Source organism: Durotheca rogersii (genome assembly GCF_024521655.1).
Source record: "Durotheca rogersii strain YMJ 92031201 chromosome Unknown GGS23scaffold_29, whole genome shotgun sequence".
NCBI lineage: Eukaryota > Fungi > Ascomycota > Sordariomycetes > Xylariales > Xylariaceae > Durotheca > Durotheca rogersii.
In genome coordinates this window covers 70,968-90,160 of record NW_026251260.1, presented here as the reverse complement: position 1 = coordinate 90,160, position 19,193 = coordinate 70,968, and the positions used below count along the sequence as shown (strand labels likewise).

The following is a 19,193-nucleotide window of genomic DNA, read 5'->3' as shown; positions in this document are numbered from 1 at the left end:
GGGCTCTATGATTAGAAGTGGAAACCTCCTTGCCTGCACCTAGGTATACCTAGTTAGCACCCCGCGGGACTGCGACGGTCGGCAGATCGGCCACCGTTGTTCCGATCTCAGCTATCATTCGCTCCCATACTCATAGATTCGTGTGCTCATCTAAATTGGATCGATATAAAACGAGGGGCACGGCTCACCAAAGTGGGACCACCTTGAGCCAAGGTCTCTAAGAGAGAGGTACCTAGCATGAGTTGAGGCGTCTAGGTACCAAACTTACCTCAGTTAGGTACATCGAGTCCTTGCCTTAGGTACTGGCCTACCTGTTACAAGGCGCATACAGGCCGCCGGAGGAGGTTGGATAAAGTATGAGTATAGGTAGGTAAAGGTACCTAAGGGGAGAGGAAAGGAGGCGATGGCCTCCCCTATTCCCGACATACAGGAAGGCCGTCCCTTTGTCGCTAATGATTTTTTCGTCAAAGATGCTAGCAACCTCTGCACTCCAAAGAAAACTACCTACGGAATCCCTACGTGCGTGTTTGCGCACCTCATACGGCAGCATACAGAACAACCCCTGCAGCGGGATTTTCCCGACACCTGCAACAGAGCCGCAATGCGAGCGGCTCATCAAAACTCCCTCTCCAAGCTTCCCGTCACGAGGCTTCGATGAGCCATAGCGCACTCGCTCGTCAGTCATATCGCGTGTCTCGCTCAAGCCTGCTACGTCAATCTCCCTAGTCGTCAGGGAGAGCATCCGTCCAAGTATCTGCCCCGAGGCACCCCCCTCCCCCCCGGCAATCCCGAACGTTCCCGATAAACAAGACCCTTCCGTTACTCTGCCACGAGAAGCCCCCGACCATTCCGAGGACGCGCTGGTTTTTTTTTTCAAGTCCTAACCGATCCGGAGGGTGGAGACATCCAACCGTATAGTTGCAGCACTATCCTGCTTCGCCGTTCCACGCCTACCGGTCAATTTTTAGATATCACGGCAGCGTCCGGTTTCGCTAACTTGGGTTCCTCCTCTTTTTGGGAGGCCTCCGCGGTTGTGTCTGCCGTAGACGGGGCGAAGCCTTGCGAGTTCGATTCGATCGTCTTAGCCTGGGACTTCCCTTCCGCGTTCTGCGATGCGCGCGGCGGCGGCGACGGAGCTTTAGGTGGTGGTCGATTAACTTCGGCGTCCTCCTCCGTGGACGAGTTCTTTGACACTTGGCTTGCCAAGTCCTTGTCCTCTTCTGCGTTGTCAAACATCTCTGTCTCGTCCGAGTCGGTGAGAACTTCGGTACCGTCCCCTAGATAGATTATGTGACCCTTGAACCCACTGATCCCGAAGGCCTTGGGCTTGTTGTCCACGTCAACGTCAAATCCACTGTCACTATCGTCGAAATTGTGATGTACACCAGGTCCACGGAATTCAGCTGAGTCGCAAGGTCAGTCTTTTCTAGACACCTTCGAGCTCTCTCTCTCTCTCTCTAAGAAGGCATACCGTATTCTGGAGGGGCACAAGGGCCGTCGCCTTTCGCCACGCGGCTGGCAACCTCCTCGTACCATTCCTCCTTACTTCTGCCTCTTAGGAACCCCACAATAATCATCGTCATGTTGTCACAACCGACTCCGCCCGTCTCGGAGTTCGAGGCCAGGCAATTGTCCATCATGTTCTCGCAGATCTTGTCCAAATCCTGCTTGGCGGCAATGCCACGTCGAACAAATTCGACGACCGCTTGCGAAGACTGGCAGTCCCAGATACCTGAGCAAACCAGAAAAAAAAAAGTCAGCCATATCCAAGCCTTGATCTAGCCGGACGTTCTCGACGAGATGAAACCGTACCGTCACACGCGATGACCAGGAATTCGTCGTCGTCGCTGAGTTCATGCATGACCACATCCGGGTATGCGGTAACAATCTGCTGTTCGGGCGCGAGCTCGGCGCTCTTCTTGAACTCGAAGTCTCCTATGGCTCGAGACAAAGCAAGATTGCCGTTAACGCGACCGAAGTCGACAAAACCGCCTGCGGCAGTAATCCGAGCCTTCTCGCCTGCACAAGGGAAGGCGGGTTAGCAAACCGTGCATGCCATCCGCGAGGTGCAGGGGGGGAGGAAGAGTGGCGTGTAGAGCGCCCTTACCCTCGTTCTGCGGCTTGTGGTCGAAGGAGAGTGGCTTAGCTCGGCCCTTGACGCCTAGGACGCTCCGCGAGTCGCCGGCGTTGGCCTGGTACACGGACAAATCAGCTTCGGAACACGGGACGGCGGGACGGCGGGATACAAACAATAAATATCTTTTCGCCCGTGATCAGCCCGCAGCAAGCGGTGCAACCAGAAACCTCCTCTTCATATTGGGGGTCTAGATGAGGGTTAGACCTGGATGCAGCAGAATTATCCCGTGTGGCCGGTCCCTACCACTGAGTATCGCACGGTCAGTTGCGAGGAAGGTGTCCTTCAGGGACTGCTCATAATGGCCGGTCTTGAATGTGTCTTGATTCTTTAGAATGTCATGGATGTTGCTGCCGGCGAACCGGGCTACCTTGTCTCCGCCGTGGCCGTCAAAGACGCCAAAGAAAGATAACCTCGAGGGGTGAAACTTCTTGTCGTCGCCCCGGGGGGTCAGGAGATCGAGAACAGTGCAGTGGGCATCCTCCATACTGATACGCCATCCCTGCATGGCCGACACGCCGTACAACATCCGGTCATCTTCGCCCTTGTCGGAAGCCTAGGAAGAGGTTGCCCCCAGTCAGCAGAGGTTCGTTCAGCCGCGCGCCGGGAAGCATGCGTGACGATGTAAGGGAACACGAGGCACGAGGCACGAGGCAGGAGACGGGACGGCGGTATTTGGACGGATTGTCGGGACGAGCGCGAGGCGGGCAGCGTCGTGAGGCAGGGATGGCGGCGCCGCAATTGAAAGGGCGGAGGAGAGAGATGCGACCCATACCTTCTCAACGACAGGCTCTGAGAGGGTCTGACCCATGGCGAAAAGAGTGTGCAGCGGTGCAGCGCGTGAGGTCAGAAGAGGCCAAGACCGTTGTTATCGACGAGGATGAACATGTACGGAGGGGAGGGGCAGGCAGGATAAAGTCGCGAACTACTCGATGATGGTCAAAATTTTCAATGACCGTGATGGAGGGGGGAGAAAGAGAAAAAAAGGGTATATCGACGAATGCGGTAGCTGCCGCGGGTACCTAAGGTGAGAGTGTCTGAGAGGCCTTGAGGGGAGACGAGGGGGGGGGAGGATGATGTATGTGGAGTGGAAGAAAGGGAAACGGGCACACGGCGTCACGCGAAGGAATTGTGTGCGAAATCAAGCAGCGCCGGCGGTTTGGGCGTTGGGGGGTATTTCCCGATGGCGAAAGACACTCATAGGCAGGTTGTTCAGGTAGAGGGTAATGTGTGTGTTGTAGTCGAGCAGAGAGCCCAGGGAGACGGAGTCCAAGGCGGGGTTTTGCGTTTCGTCCAAAACGAGAAGAGAGAAAAATAGGAAAGCGGCCGAGTGGCCGGCAGCTGGCGGACGGCCCGGTCCTGGTTCAGCGCCCCTGGCCGACGACGACAAGGGACGGTGCGCAGCAGCCGGACGGGCTACCTCCCAAGCTGCCCGAGCAACGTTCCCCTAGAGAGGTAAGTAACGGGATTTCCGATGATCCGCCGTCCAGACTCGCGTCGGACGCTATCCGGCGCGCGGACAAGGTCAGCACAGGATAGGAACCTTAGGAATTGAGAGCACCGGACGTATTATAGTCGGTGCCCTACGGACCCGGGTACCTACGTCCCACACATACCTCTAGAGGTAGGTAGGTTAACCTACACAGGTACCTACATATCTGCCTACCAGGTATATAGACATTTCCCAGCGAGTTGTCCCTCGCCGTGCTCTTCCCACGATCCCACGGAGGGTTTGCATTTGTAATTCCTCATAGGTTACGTTAGGTGGTACTGGCGGGGGTCCTCCCCAAATGGTCGGTCCCTGACGGTCTGAGACGGCAGTATACCTCTGTTGTACCTCTCACTCACATCTCATCAAAATTTCATGCATCTCGTGACCAAATTAGTATGTACCTGCTCAGTCCGTTTCCAGATTGATTACCTGGTCACACACACACACACAACAAAGACGGCAGCTTACTTACCACGTCGGTTTTACGCCACGCAGCGCCGGCATCATAGCCATGTAAGCGGCTTTACCTCGAGGGAATTGGCATCGCAGATCGGGAATACGACATAAGGGCACGACGTACGTAGGCGTAGGCGTAGGCGTAGGCGTAGGGTGGAAATTCCACCCCCGAGAACCAGACCAAAGTCCTACGTACGGTGGCCGCGGATCATGCACGGCGTGCGCCCTTGGACTCGACCTCGCAACCCTTTCTGCCTACCGCACCCACTCACCCACCCACCTGCATCGGCACACGCCCATGTAGGTAGCCCATGTGGTTTTTACGCATCTCCAAGGGAACCAACCTGCCTCGAGTAAAAGGCATCGACAGAAGCACCTAGAGAGCCGCCTGCCTGCCAGGTAACCTAGGGAGCGTGTCCGAGCTCTTCTTGGCACCAAGACGGCCGGACCTTAATACCTCGCGTATGTAATCCGATCGGAGTTATGAAGCGGCAGGCCGCGGGGCAGCTTTTCTGGCCGAGTGCACACCGTGTCGCGTGCTGTCGAGGAAGGGCGCTTCCATTCCGAGCCGAGTGGGTGGTGAGACGGTACCTCGGGTACCTGATAAGAATTCCCGCCTGATCTCTTATCGAGGCCACGTCCCCCCATAGATACCTAGGTACCTCCTCTCCTTAGGTACCTAGGTACCTAGGTTCGGAGGTGCAGGTAGGCACCTATCCAGGTACCTCAGGCTACGCACGCGCCTGCCTAATGTACCCACCCCACATTAGAGGTAGGTACGTACCTTAGGTACCTCTTTCGAGACAGTCAGAGGTACCTAGGTACCTCCTATTGCCGTCCAAGGTGTATAGCATCTCCCCCGTCTCCCTTCCCTCACCTCTCTCCCTCCCTCACTCTCCTCTCCCCCTCCCTCCCTCGCCATCCCACACCCCTGTTGGCGAGAAAACAGGAATAGACCCTTCGATACCTGACCGAGAGGGCGAGAACCGGGGGACTCGCTCACCTCAGATACGAAGACAGAGTATCCGGCCGGTCTCAGTGCACCGCCTCGTGCGGCATACCGCAAATCGCTCAGCCGGAAGCTATGCAGGGATTGCCGGGCATCTGCTAGGCTGGCCAGCCCCAGTCACACTGTCATCGCGCCCCGTCGTCTCCATCCCCGTCGCAGCTGTCAGGCCCATCCATGCTCTCGATCCTGCGACGTCCGACCAGCTACTAACTGCATACATAGGAATGATTTACATACCTTCATACCTACGTACACGCATCCCACTCTAACGGGTCTAGCCCTGCGGTCAAGTCGGTCTCGAGCGCTTGGCTATATAGGTGCAATTATATAAAATAAAATAAAATCAAACCCCGCCAGTGGCAACTTGCTCCAGGTGGCCGCAGGAACGCTCCCGTCGTTGCGCCTCGGATTCCCCCGGCGCGCCGAAGACAGCTTTCATCACCAGCCCCCGGCCCGTTTCAACAGGCTAGGTCGTACTTATATACGAGACTTCTCGAAACGACTTCGAGAGCAGAGACCCTCTAACTAGATTAGGGCAAATACGTGCTATCGGCATGCCCGTACGCGCAACCTCCGCCCGCCCGCGAGCCTCATGTTCTCACCCTTCCAGCATCCTACGTAGATGGCCAGAATGATAAATGGGCCGGTTAGCAAGAGATCGCAGACCCGACGTACGGCGATATATCAACGCTCGACGCCTTCAGCAGAATGCTTATCGTCAATTCCTTAAGTGGTCTTTAACTAATAATAGCAATTAGGTGCCTAGGCAGGCCGGCAGGCCGGTAGGCAGGTATCATATTCCCGCTCCGTAATACACATCAGATATAAACGGCAAAACTTCCCTCGCTATCCTCCCGGTCCCACCCGTCCAGTGTCGTTGGTGGGCGCACGTCTTCCCACGCATCTTCGTCGTCATCCCCGTCCGCCCACGTACTCTGCACGCTTTTCGCACTCTTGGCGCTTTTCCTTGTCTGCCAGCTCCTAGACGGCGTCCCTCTGGCCCCGGAACTCCGTCCATCTGCCCCCGAAGGATGATACGATTCGTTGCGCAGCTCTCCTAACGGTGCCCTGCCAGTTCGCGTCGGCGTCTCCGGCAAGGGCCGCGTTGGCGGCGCCCCCGCGCTTTCCACGGACGGCGTTCGCGACACTAGGACTTGGATCTCGTCTGGGACTCTTTGCCTGTGTGCCCGGCTGTGGTATGGCCGGCCTTCTCGGGAGATGTGAGACCTATCAGACCTCGAGCTCGTCGACGGCTGTCGGCTGAAATTGGGAGTCCGTGACGACCGGCGTTCCAGAGCCGCTTGTCCTTCGCCCCTGGGTATCGCAAATGCCGTCGGGGGTGGAAGCCGTGGCAGCTCACTAGAAGTATTTGCGGGTGAGGTTTTGGCTATACCCACCATGTTCGCAGGTGTGCTAGGCTGCAGCCATCGCCCCGGTGACAAGACATCTTGGTTTCCGCCATGAACTATCCAGTTTTCTCGAGTTATACCTGGCGGTGATTCGGGTTCTGGGTAGACTGCTCCTGGCCCAGGGGTTGTTGCAAGATCCTTATAGGTGATCCCTAAGGAATTTCTCGCCAGAAGGCCCCACGAATCGTTCCTGTTGCAAGGGATAACGAGGCCCGCTGTGTTCGGCGGCAACTCGGGGCTCTCCCCTAAAGTAAATTGTGGTGATGGGCTACTGTCTAGCCCAAAGTTCCGCGGCGATCTCGTCACCGAGCGCCCGCCAAAAAGAGGCGAGGACTCGTTAGTTCTCCTGCTCATCTGCCGTACCTCCTCCGGCTTGCTAGGGATATGTATTATAGTCGGCCTCGCAACCGTATTGGCGCTCGTTGTAGCCTCCTCCTCCTCCTCCGCTATTCCGGATGTTAGAATACTTGTGCGGGTCGTCTGCCCCGTGGAGGAACTCATGATACTACTCCGGTCTCTATGTTTGGACCGCCGGCTCGAGCTGTCCCCCTTCCACAGCTGGGATAGCCTTTGACCGACGCCGCGGAGGCCGAGACCAGATTGCTGCTGAGCTGACCCCCGCTGTGCGGCATAACCTACTGCTGGCGGCGTCGCGCTGGCTAACACGTGGTCGTTTCTCTTGGGTGTGTAAGCCGTCTCGGGCGTGGTTTGGATGCTGAAGGGCCCCGAAACCCGCGGAACCTCAAGCCCTCGGAATGCTTCGACCCGATGTCTTTGGATAGTAGATAAGTGTGCTTCTGCGATATACACCTCCCCTTCCCCGAGACTAGTGTCTGACAATAGGCTGGCCTCGTCTGTCCTGGCCGAACCTCCGGGGGATGGCCTGCTAGGTTGGCCCGCGGACCAGGAGCTTCTCGTCTCGAAGATAACACTATTCTTGGGTGACCCCGCTCCAGAGTGCATTGCCAGAGCATGCGGCATTATGTTGCCGCTCAAGCTCGGGCTCGTCGACTCACTCCCAGAGGACTGTTGATCCGAAGAAGCAGCAGCAGCTTCGTAGCTGTTTTGCGCCGACCTACTAGCGAAGGAGGGGATAGGTGGCCGTACATTCACTACCTTCCTTAGATCTCGAGTGGAGCTCCTAGCAAGGCTCTCGGCACGGTTAGCCACGAAGCTTCCCGGTACGGGCCCGGACACTTCCCGGATGTCGATCCCCGCAGGTTGGCGACGCCGTCTCCGGACGTAGAACACGAGCAATACGACGCCGATGCATATCAGTAGGAACGGTATCACGAGAAGCCAGAGTAGATTTCTCCTCGCAGCATCGGCGTCAGGATCTGCGGGTTCGGCAGTCGGTCGAGACGGCTTAGTGGAAGATGGAGCGATGATGTGGACCTCCATAGCCTTCACCTCTGTTTCGTCCGTATTCTTGGAGGTCACGTTGAAGACGATGCTAAGCGACGTCGCGAACTTCGCGAGCTGGGGCATCGGGACAGTCCCAGATAATATCATCGACGCAGAATCGAATTTGGCCCATGGCATATTCTGTTCGCTTTCTACCTCAACCTGAACCTCCGACGGCTTTGACAGGTACCTCTTTAGATCGAACGAAAAGTCGCTCCCCGCCTCTAGGTCCAGATCGGGCAACTCGGAGACAAATAAAGAAAACCTGACTTCGAGCGTCAAGTTTAGGGTATCAGAATGCTTATCGACAACGACAATGGTGATGTTGGACGACTCAGCCGTCGGCCCGGGGGTGCCCTTCAAGCTCCAAGTCTCGTTATCGAAAGACAACCAAGAAGGCAGATCCAGCGCGGTGATCGTCGTCACATCTTCCGGTCTCAGGGGCCTTCTGTCGAGTTTAAGTACATCAGACAGGTCTTCGTATTCAAAGAGCTCTCCCCGCGTCGCGTTTAGCTTGACCACCGGCGGCTTAGCGGTTAGCTCGTGGTTCCCGACCACGATCGAGAATGATACCGAGGCGGAGGCAAACCCCACCACGTCCGATGCGACCAGTTGAAAGGCAAATGTCTGCGGGGGTTGGACTAGAGATTCAAACGGAGGCGTTTCTCCAGAAAAGGTGAGGCTATCTGCATCGAAGCTTATCCACGAAGGCAGAGGAGCGTTGTTGTCCGACACAGCGTAAAAGCTGAGTCCGCCGTTCCTATTTTTCGTGCGGAAAGTGTCTCTGTCGAAAGGGAAAGAGAACGGCTTCGAAGGGTGCAGCAACACGGAATCGGGGGCCGTGTACGGCCCAAACTTGGGGAGCTGCTCGGAGACTGGCACGGAGACGGTAGGCGGAGGGTTTCTAGACACAACCAAAACCGGATTGGTCGTTGTGGAACCCGTCTCGTCCTCAGCGACTAATTCTATGGGAATTCCAACGACCTCGCCCGGCGGCACGCCGTCGTCGCCTGGTGTGCCGAACAGCCGACGCGAGGAGCTATCGATAGAGAGCCATCCCGGTGCGTTGGCGAGCCGGTACGTGATATTTGAAGGCGAGTAGAAGGTTAAGGGGGAAAAGGTGAAAGAGAAGGCCTCGGATATCCGTGCCACAGGCGGTAATTGGGAGTTGATTGGAAAGTAATCAAGAGGGGCGGCGCTCGCGAACGTCGCCGCTGCCATAGCACCCACAGCGAGAGTGCCCTTATTCCACCTCGCAACCATGGTGATATATTAAGATTATTATTTATAGCTGGTAATGTCGCTAGCATGAGAGGAGGCATTAACTGCTCGGAGCAGTGAGGAGGGAAGCTGAAGGCTCGCGCGCAAAGAGGTGTAGGTAGAGAGGATATCGATGTAGGCTCCGTGGTCGAGTATCACATGGTGAGGTTGCGTGTCGTCGTGAGGGCGAGGTGGCTGGGAGATGGGGAGAGTAGAGGGAGAGTGGCGATAGAACTGGGAGAGAGAGTAAGAGAGAGAGAGAGAGCACCAGCACCGTCGATAGGAGGCAACGACGAGGCCACCAACCTCTTCTTCAGCGAAGATATCGAGAGCGGTTCGTCGCTCCCTTGCGCTGGCATCACGCCTCCCGCCCTGTCCCGCCCTCTCCCGCCCTTCGGTGGAAGGTTGGCGGAGGCATCACCAAGCGCGTGGATTCAATAATGACGAGGGCGGGGGCTTGGAGGGCTGTCTCATGGCCGACCGGTTCCTCTCTACTTCGAAGCCCCTTTTCACCCCTCTCCCGCCCTCCTACTTAGCACCAGGGGCACACAGTCTACCGTGGACTTGTCACGTAAGGCTGGTGGAATTCGAATGTCTCAGCCACACGCTGATATCGTTTTCCCTCGGCTGGTGGCCGATCGCATTCCACCGCTTCTCTCTCTCCCTCCCTCTCCCTCCTTTCCCCATCTTCCTTTCCCTCTCCTCCTTGGTACTCGGTAGTAGGCAAGCTACCCGCCGAGTTATTTGTCGCGAAGCTGAAACGAACCAGTCGAGCGGGTGAGAGAGCCTTTGGGCTTGTTCCAGGGAGCGACGTCAGATATTTGAAGCATTTTATTTAAGAGGTCTCTGTTCCCCTTGACAGATAAAGCTGGTTACAAGAAGTGATGTTGGCATGGCCGTCCAATGTTTTAACCTGACGGGAGACGGGGACGCACTGCGAGAAAATATGGCAAGGCGATAGACCCGAGATATCTAACCCGATAGATCTATCTCTCTCCGCCCGAAACGAGAGCTACCTATTCTTTTTTTCTCCTTTTCTTTCTTACCCGCACCTGGCTTAGGCATCGGTCTCGGACACGCGCATCGCATCGTGGGGCCGCTTGAAACCACATGTATCATGGTGGGCGTCGACGAGCTTCGGTAGTACCCTACGAAACGCCTCCGATGCAACCCATAAGAGAAACGGGCGAGGTAAAGTGGTTGGGTGGGGCGACGCCCGTCGTCGTTGTCGTTGACGGGCGGTCGCGGAGAGAGAGAGAGATAAGAGAGGGTGGTGGGTGTCGGTTCTGGCTTCGAGACACGCAGGCTCGCTGGCTCACCTGCGAGACCAGCCTGCGCGGTATGCCGCCGGCACGTTTAAGCCCAGGCTGTTTCCCTCAGCCGCCGCTCGCAGCGCGGCGCGAGCTACTCCTGCCGCAATGAAACAGTCCTCTAGGCCGCTCGCTTCTCGCATGTGGTCGAGCATGTGGGGGACAGGAACCTGGCGGACGCTTCGTCCGGAAACACACCCTTGACTGTCGCGAGGCGGAACGACGATAACGCCGGCGTTTCTACTTCTCCTTCTACGGTGGTTCGGCGGGGTGCTTGCTTAGGGTTAGAATGTCGGTGCCGGCGCCAACATGTACGCCAGGAACGAGCACCTACATACGTAAATTATATTACAGACGGCGTCGTGAGAGACGCCCTTCGCAAGGCCCCCAGATGATGCAAATCCTTTTTACTTCTCAAATTCATAGATCTAATACCTCGACTCCCCCATCCGTCTCCCGCTCGGCCCGTTATCGTGAGCGGCAGGGTTCCGTCACGTCTGCGCGCGACGAACACAACCGCTCTCCTCGCGTCGGTGGCTAGGCAGGGAGAAAGGGGGAGGCTTGCGGTGCCTGGTGGCTGCTTATAGAGGAGGCGAGGGAAACAGAGACATTGGACGCGCAAATGGGTGGTGGGTGTCGATCAGCACATCTCGGCGTCGCCCACTCGCTCGTACCAGCCACATCTCTCTCTCTCTGTGTCTCTCTTCATTTCTAGGGAAACTCCGAGGCTCTCTGTAGCCGTAGTAAAGGCGCAAGTAGATCGCTGTCAACCGCCGCAATCATAAATGTGCTAAGGAAGACACGGGGGAGAATTATGCTCCGATAGGCACATATAGAGATCTTAAGGGTATGCAGCCAGTAGAAATCCGATATGCAGCTAAGCGTCGTAGTGCGGACTCGGATTGGCCGTGTGACTGCATCCCGATAAGGCGACGACGAGGGGCGGCTCCATCTCCGTCTCCTGCCCGTCGCCGATTCGCACGCGTGCATGTGCCTCTCGCGAGAACACACAGCCCTGCAACCTGCGGCCCCTCGAGGAGCGCCAGCAGTTTCCTTACGACTAGGCTTGAGCGAGTAGCGAGGCACGCCTTCTCGCTCCGGCGCAGCATCCACCCTTCCCCCCGAGGCATCTCGGGTGCGGAACGCAGTACGCAGACAGACAGAGAAGAAGCAGCAGCAGCAGCAGAACACAGGCCGAGCAGACGCGCCCCATGCCGGCGTCTCTCGGCACGGCGGCGGCCCCGCCGCGGGAGCGCTCGCCGTCGCCGGACTTCTCGCCGCTGGCGATCGGCGCGGACCTGGCGCCGCTGCCGGCGTACCAGGCGGCGCGGACGACGACGGTGGAGCTGGCGGGGGCGGGATCCCCCGCCGTGCGCCTGCGGCTGCGCGAGGACCTCGCGTCCGGGTGCGGCGGCCAGGCGTGGCCGGCCGGCGTCGCGCTCGCGCGCCACCTGCTGCGCTACCACCGGCACGACCTCGCCGGCGCGCGCATGTGAGTCCTGCTGCCCCTCTTCGTCGTCTTTTTTTTTTTCATTTGCCCGCTCCGCCCCCCCGCCCCCAACAACAAAAATAGTAATAGGAACTACGTCGCCGGCCGGCGGCTCGACTGAGTATGCAACTCCCTGCTGACGCGAGCCGGCAAAAATTCCAGACTCGAGCTCGGGGCCGGCGGCGGGCTCGTCGGGCTCGCGGTCGCCACCGGGTGCGCCGTCGGGCCGCACCCGCTGCGCATCACCGACCAGGAGGAGATGCGCGCGCTCATGGAGCACAATATCGAGCTGAACGGGCTCGCAGGGCGGGTCGAGGCTGCTGTCTTGAACTGGTTGGTCTTGCTCTCCCTTTTTTTGGTCCGTGTTTATTCTTCTCGCTTGTTTTCTATATGCTGGCACCTCTCTACTGGCCCTTGTTCCGGCGCATAGGTCCTAACAGTAATGCTTCTTCCCCTTTTTACACAAGGATACTATGGGCTACGTGTGGCTGTAGATAGAGGGCTGTCTGGTTGGCTGGCCTGTCATGCCTCTATACCTCGTCCTACTACGTAGCATATATCCATACTTCTACGCAACCTACCCTGTCCTGTTCCCTCGCACTTATACCCACCTACTCGCTCACCCACTTACTCCGTCGCTCATCTATCCTCTAGGGGCGAGCCCCTCCCGCCCGCGATCCGCGCCTCTCCACCGGACGTCGTCCTAGCCGCCGACTGCGTGTACTTCGAGCCGGCGTTCCCGCTGCTCCTAGCCACGCTGTCGGACCTTTTGCAGCTACGACCGTCCCGCCGTTCTCCGTCGTCTCCGTTTTCTAGCGGGGAAGCAGGCGCAGGGAGCCCAGAAGGCGCGGGGGACAACGAGAAGCAAGGCGGAAAAGCGGTAAAGGCAGGAGAAGAGGAGAGAGCAAACGCAGACGGAGAGGGGGTCGTCGTCTACTTCTGCTTCAAAAAGCGGCGCCGCGCCGACCTGCGCTTCCTCGCGCGCGCGCGCAAGCTCTTCCGGGTTGAAGAACCACCCGATGCTGAGCGCGCCGCGTTCTCCCGCGACGGCCTATTCCTATATACATTCCGGGCGCGGTGAGATGCCTTGGTCTGACGCCGCGGGCATTTGGGATTTGGGGGTGGGTCGCAGAGGCAAGAGGGCCGGGAAGGAGAAAGGAGAATGAGAAGGGGGGTGGAGGGCCGGGTACGAGGAGGGGATCAGAAACAGAGAAGGGGAGGAGAGGGAGAGAAAGAGACACCACTTTACAGTCCAGCTCCGGTCGATGACCAACGCGTCGACGAGAAGACGTAGACTAACCCGTAGTCGGGCTCTCCCGGGGCGCATAGAGTATACATACCCACCTCTAAACCAAGCCATGAAACGTCCGCCCCTTCGATGGCTGGTGACGAAGAGGGCTCGCTCGTTGAGTGCAGGCCCATGATTGCATCCCATTCCCCTCTCTTGCGTAAACTGCAATTACGCTACGAATGAGCACAAGATCACCAGTGCCATCCCGTCTTACTGCGTAAGCATAATACACGCATTACGCGGCGCATACCCAACTAAGTTCTGACTGTGCAGACGTAGATGCCAGCGGGATTTCTACAGGTATTCCTCACCAGCGCAGTCAACAGATATAGTCAATGAACATGCGAGGTATCTATGGGGTAGGAGGGGAGAGCACGTCGTGCGTATCTCCGATATTCCTTCTCGACCAGACACCCCGTACGCACGAACGGACTTACACCCCCTTTCCATCGATCGGGTCCTCTCGAGAGGGGTGGCTTCGTACACGTAGCCCCTCGTGAACGGAGGTGCGGATGTGGTTGGCTCTCGGTATCCGGCCGCGGGCGAGGCGGCGCAAGGCACCCAGGCTGCACTACGTAGCTCATCCTATAAGCCTACGAATCACAACGACTGCGCGTTGCGTTTGTTGAGGGCGCAAGGGAGTTAGGGCATCTAAGTTGTCTCTCATCGTGACGATCGCGATCACGATTGGGGGAGCATCTCTTCGACGGGCAGCGAGAACTAATCGACTTGCATGTATACGCGCGTACTATTGCCAGGTAGTAAGCCCTAATCGACCAGGCTTGTTTGCCCCCGCCGCGCGCTGGTTGGAGGCCGAACATGCGGTGACTGGAGCATCTTACTAGTGCTGCGGCACGTCTTCTCGCTGATTCCCTCGAAGGGTGCGACGATGATATTATCACCATACCCGGCCGCGTCGTGGGCGTTATCGAGGATAAACTCGAGTATAAGACGCCGGCTCGCGATCATATAACGGAAACAGGCTGCTGCTCGACGGCCCAATGGGAAACGCGAGAATCCGGCGGGGGGTGGTCACCTCTGCTGCCGTACTCGGGCACCATCCGGGAAAATGCACGCTCAAGATTCCTCCCGTGGACAACTCGACATCCGTGCCGTCCCATCGGCTGTCTTTTTTGCGGTGGACAGTGAGGCAACACTAGGGAAACGGACGCCACAGACGCTCTAAATCCGAGACGAGAGCCAACATGTGAGCAGCGAGCCTAGTAGGCTATTTCACCGGATTGCGCCGAATATTACCTCTAGGCGGTGGGTACTACAGCAGTAGCAGCGCGTATGACGAAGCAAGAAGACCCTTTCGGAATACGAGGCCCTGCATCCATAGGTTCGTCTCCCCATCCTGCGCGCCTCTTCAGAGATGAAGTCGACCGTCTCGAATCTGAGGTTACAATTGCGGGGGATAAATAGATAAATGGATAGATTACTGACACTCCCGACGCACGGAGCCGAGGGCAACGTCACCGCTGGCGGTAGTAGTAGAGGCAAGCTCGAGTGCCGATAGAGAGAGGGCGGGAAGTGGTCGGGTGGGCGCAGCGCTCGAGCCGTCTACCCAACGTGACGGGCAACGCAGGGGAGAGAGGGCGCCACTGCACCGAGCCGTCTGGTTAGACACCGACTCACTTCTGACATGTGGAATCTTGTCGGGGGCCGGGGCAACAAGACGAAGTAGGGGCGGCGAATATCATTCCAGATTGCCATTAGGCTTCACAGTGACCTCTTTGCCATACCACACACATGCTCTGGCGGCAGCGCGCCCCGGAATTTGGACTGTGTCCACGTCGAGGAGACACCAACTAGGCAGACCTGAGCAGCCACGGGCTGCTCAGCTCGGGTAGCACTGCCGGCGACAGCGCAGGGGGTAAGCCAACTCCGCTTTGCCGCGGACCAGCAAATAAAGAAAAAGGAAAAAGGCGAGACCGGTTGCTATTAGCTAACGGAAACCGGTTGGGTAGAGATTGTTAGAGGGCGAGCGTCGAGAGCAGAAAGCGTGGTGGTGTGGATCGAGGAGAGAGTGGGAGAAAGCGACGGGAGAAAGACATCCTCGTTCAGTCTTTGTGTGATGTTGCGTGTCAGGAGAAGCAGCACGGGCGGACGGGCAACGTGGGACAACTAAGACATCGACATCGAGACCACGGCGGCGGCGCTGTCAGCATTCTGGACGCGTGGTGCGTCTTTCTTCCTTTGCTCATCTCTTTCTTTCTTCTCTCCTTGGTCTCTCCTCTCCTTCTTTCTCCCCCCCCCGTCCCCCTTCGTTTCGTTCGAGAGGGATAGGCGAGGAAGGACAAAGATGTTAGCAGCAGCGTTAGCAGCACCAGTCGGAGACTAGTAAGTGGTGGCGGCAGTGGTTGTGGTGATGGTGGTGTGTTGGGCCAGGGGACGGGATGGGACGGATGGGTTGGGATGAAAAGGTGCGAGATGGATGGCGACGAGTGGCCCGGGAGTTGCGATCGCCTTGAGCCGGACCTGACGCTAAAATGGGGGTGGGTGATCGGACTGGGGCCTTAACCTCTTTGGGGTCGGCTTGCGCTGACGCCGTCCCATCATTGGCTCGCTTTGGCTGTCGCATCACCGGTACCTTGCATGAGCCCAGGTACCGGCCAGGTACGGTGGACTGCCCAGCCCTACCCTCCCCTACTGCTGCTACATAGCACCGTAGCACCGTAGCACTGAGCGCGCACACCATAGTATGGAGGTACCCATCCGGCCTACATGAGGTGCATCCAGTGCTCGATATAACAGGTAGGTAGGTAAGTACCTACCTAGGTTAGGAGGTACCTGTTATAGGATAGGGTAGGATAGGCAGGTACCTACTTGTTTGATGGGCGAAGGAATCTTAGGCGGGCACGTATAAAAAGCCCTCCGATGTACAGCCGCGGAGATTGCGAGTACCGCCCGGTACATGCCCTATGCACATCGGCATGGGTGAGACCGCGCTAGTACGTAAGCAAATGAGGTCTCAGATCAGCCTAACTAGTCCCCTGTACCTTACCCCAACCTCTAACCGGATTAGGCGATTTAGCCGAGCTTTTTCCCTATTAACTAAATAAGATAGATCTACGGGTATATCTCTTCGTATATCCCATAGACTTTCTAATTTTAAACTTTTTAAAATTAAAACTTCTACGAAAGTTCGAATTACCTATCTATATATTAATTTTAATCGCTAATCGATTAGTAACCGATTTAAAATCGGTTAGACATATAATGCTTAACGTATTATATTTTATCCTTCTTTATATCTATATTTAAGGATTAATTTCTAATTAATTAGATATGGATTTCGCATTTAATTCTAATATAGATATGAATCCAAGCCTTAACTTCGAATTAGACCTATCTTAGAATAATAATATTATTACGAACCTTAATAATGAATCTAGAATTAATTTAAAATTATAAAAGCTATAAGAAATTAAATTCGGAATATATAAGAACGCTATAGAAGAAGAATAGGTATTACTCCTAAGCTATGAAAGATTAATTCTTAATTAATTTAAAATCGATTATAGGTCTAAGTAATATGCGAAGATTCCATCGTCGATTATATACTAAAGAAATTAAAATTAATTTCTTCCTATTAAAGCGTTAGAATATATACTGAACAGGAGCAGCGTAGGCACGCTGTAATGGAGGCACGAAACGGCTACCCAACTGCTAACAACTGGCCTAGTGCCGATTAACTAAGATTATAGCTGTAAATAGCTGTAATCGGTTGATCGGCTAGCTGAAACGGTAGCTGGGAAAGGGGACTGGAAAAGGGCAAAGGAGGATAGCTAAAAAGGCATGGTAGGAAACGAGTAAATGGCTATAGGTCCTGATGTCTATAGGTCTAAGTTTAACTAATGAAAATATAAGTACGCGACCTATATAAATATACATCGAAAAGGCTACGTGGCCTAGATCCACCGTACTACTATAGCCTCCCTAGTTCAATTGATCCGCAAGGAGTAATTGAACTCCTAATAGCAATAGGTGCGGTGGCTTTCGTTTCCTGTTGATCCTGATCAACTACTGATTAACCTGATCCCGATCAACCCTGATTAACTAAAAGCTAGCCAGTTTAATCAAAGGCCAACAGGATAAGTTAGGAAGAAATAGGGTGATCCTGACAACTGGGAACGATTGTAATAGCAACAAGTGGGTGGTAGGGTGGGTGACTGCAACCGTGCCTGACTGTGCCTGATCCTGAACCTAATTAATCCTGAACCTGTTCAATCGCTGCTAACTGGGAGCTGAGCCAGTTTAATTAACGATTAACAGGAAACAATAGGAAAGATCAGGAAAGATCCGATAATAACTAGGCTAGCGGAGCTATAACCTATAAACTAACCTAATCAACCTATTCCTGATTAACCCTGATTAACTGGGAGCAAGCTAGTTCCATTAAAGGCCACCAAGAAACAACAGGGATTAATAGTCAGGAAACAGGAACTGCAACGGGTAGGTAAAACAAGCGTAGCTCCCGTGAGAAACGAAACAATAATCCCGTGAAATAACTGATGTAATCGTGATCTCCGTCCTTCTCGTCCATGACTGTCTTTTGCCGATCCTTTCAACTGATCCTGATCCTATAAACTAACTGATATATCCTGTTCAATGCCCGTTTCTATGACTCGTTTCTGGCTGTTCTCGTGTGACCGTTATTCGTCCGGTAGTATCTACCGGGCTTCCCTTGACCCTCGATCCCTCCCCTGTACGTGGTTCTAGGGGCTCTCTGGGCTCTTCCTACTAACTACATATCGGTAAGGGCGACAAGAGGGGTCTCTGGGTAATCCTGACTATTTCCGACTATGACTTGTGACTGTTTTTTCTGGGCTTTCTTGTTTAATATCCTGTTTAATTCGTATATCGCGGTATCGTCTGTAGGTCTATCGCGCTGATCGGTAGGTCCCGATTAGGTTCGTGGGTATAAGGTATGTCGGTATCTTCGTGTGGTAATTGAGGGCATCGTGGCACCTATCGGTTAGGGAGAAACCTCCCTAGGTGCCGTAACTGGCTGGCAGGGATAAAACAAGGGCGATCGGATGGCAAGCCTCTTGCAATTGAAATAAACTGATCGGTAAAGAACGGATGCCTTCAAGCGCGTGCGAGGTTTTTAAAAAGGGGTGTGGCGGTGACTTGGTCAGATCAACTGAGGGCGAAAACTGCCATCTAGGCACTATTGAAAAACGACGGAGGTAAAACCAGACGAAAACGGGTATAGCTCCTTCAAAAGAGATAACTGAGAAACGAGAATAGGGATTCCTGCTGATCGGCGAACGAGCTTTCAGGTAAGCTGATTAAAAGCTAATGGGAGGGCGTGGGTTGTTGATGGTCGCCATGGTTGTCTGCCCTTCCTGTTGATCCTAGTACCTAACCTAAAGAGGCTTAATCCAAAAGCCACGAAAAACGGCTCTGATTAACTGAAAAACAGGGAATCTCCTGATCGACGAATCCTGAACCTGATGACTGTAAAAACGGTCGTAAAAGGTCACTCCTAAGATGAGGTAAGGTTCGAGCTACTGGGTGGTCGCTACTGAATAGGAGTAGCGTGGGTACGCTGTGATGGAGGCACGAAACGGCTATCTAACTACTAACAACTAGCCTAGTACCGATTAACTAAGATTATAGCTATAAATAGCTATAATCGGTTAATCGGCCAGCTGAAACGGTAGCTAGGAAAGGGGACTAGAAAAGGGCAAAGGAGGATAGCTAGAAAGGCATGGTAGGAAACGAGTAAATAGCTATAGGTCTTAATATCTATAGGTCTAAGTCTAACTAATGAAAATATAAGTACGCGACCTATATAAATATACATCGAAAAGGCTACGTGACCTAGATCCACCGCACCACTATAATACCGAATATCGTACTAAGGAGGAGCAGAGCGTACGCGCTACTAGAGACCCGGATAGGTTTACTCGAAAGTGCATTCTATCGAA

General features: G+C 55.1%; 3 protein-coding genes across 3 annotated transcripts; 1 reads left to right on the top strand and 2 right to left on the bottom strand.

The window, feature by feature from the left end:
- Nucleotides 1-217: 217 nt before the first annotated feature.
- GGS23DRAFT_584166 (PP2C-domain-containing protein) lies at nt 218-3,457 on the bottom strand. Its single transcript, XM_051517310.1, has 8 exons — nt 2,910-3,457; nt 2,381-2,690; nt 2,251-2,324; nt 2,108-2,192; nt 1,813-2,019; nt 1,472-1,732; nt 471-1,403; nt 218-366 (listed from the first exon to the last, which is right to left on the bottom strand). The coding sequence occupies exons 1-7, from the start codon at nt 2,943-2,945 to the stop codon at nt 958-960; spliced, it is 1,419 nt and encodes a 472-aa protein (XP_051368425.1). The 5' UTR covers nt 2,946-3,457; the 3' UTR covers nt 218-366; nt 471-957.
- A 2,157-nt stretch (nt 3,458-5,614) lies between these two features.
- GGS23DRAFT_267047 (uncharacterized protein) lies at nt 5,615-9,402 on the bottom strand. Its single transcript, XM_051512407.1, has one exon. The coding sequence runs from the start codon at nt 9,165-9,167 to the stop codon at nt 5,910-5,912; it is 3,258 nt and encodes a 1,085-aa protein (XP_051368424.1). The 5' UTR covers nt 9,168-9,402; the 3' UTR covers nt 5,615-5,909.
- A 2,630-nt stretch (nt 9,403-12,032) lies between these two features.
- On the top strand, nt 12,033-13,520 carry GGS23DRAFT_584157 (putative methyltransferase-domain-containing protein). Its single transcript, XM_051517309.1, has 2 exons — nt 12,033-12,296; nt 12,618-13,520. The coding sequence occupies exons 1-2, from the start codon at nt 12,223-12,225 to the stop codon at nt 13,042-13,044; spliced, it is 501 nt and encodes a 166-aa protein (XP_051368423.1). The 5' UTR covers nt 12,033-12,222; the 3' UTR covers nt 13,045-13,520.
- The last annotated feature ends 5,673 nt before the right edge of the window (nt 13,521-19,193 follow it).

Bases quoted from the DNA above. Each gene is read 5' to 3' on its own strand.
- GGS23DRAFT_267047 (XM_051512407.1), bottom strand. From the start codon at position 9,167: ATGGTTGCGAGGTGGAATAAGGGCACTCTCGCTGTGGGTGCTATGGCA.
- GGS23DRAFT_584166 (XM_051517310.1), bottom strand. From the start codon at position 2,945: ATGGGTCAGACCCTCTCAGAGCCTGTCGTTGAGAAG. The intron at 2,020-2,107 runs GTAAGGGCGCTC...TCCCTTGTGCAG, and splicing joins CCACAAGCCGCAGAACGAGG to GCGAGAAGGCTCGGATTACT. The intron at 1,733-1,812 runs GTACGGTTTCAT...TGGTTTGCTCAG, and splicing joins CCTGGTCATCGCGTGTGACG to GTATCTGGGACTGCCAGTCT.
- GGS23DRAFT_584157 (XM_051517309.1), top strand. From the start codon at position 12,223: ATGCGCGCGCTCATGGAGCACAATATCGAGCTGAACGGGCTCGCAGGG. The intron at 12,297-12,617 runs GTTGGTCTTGCT...TCTATCCTCTAG, and splicing joins GAGGCTGCTGTCTTGAACTG to GGGCGAGCCCCTCCCGCCCG.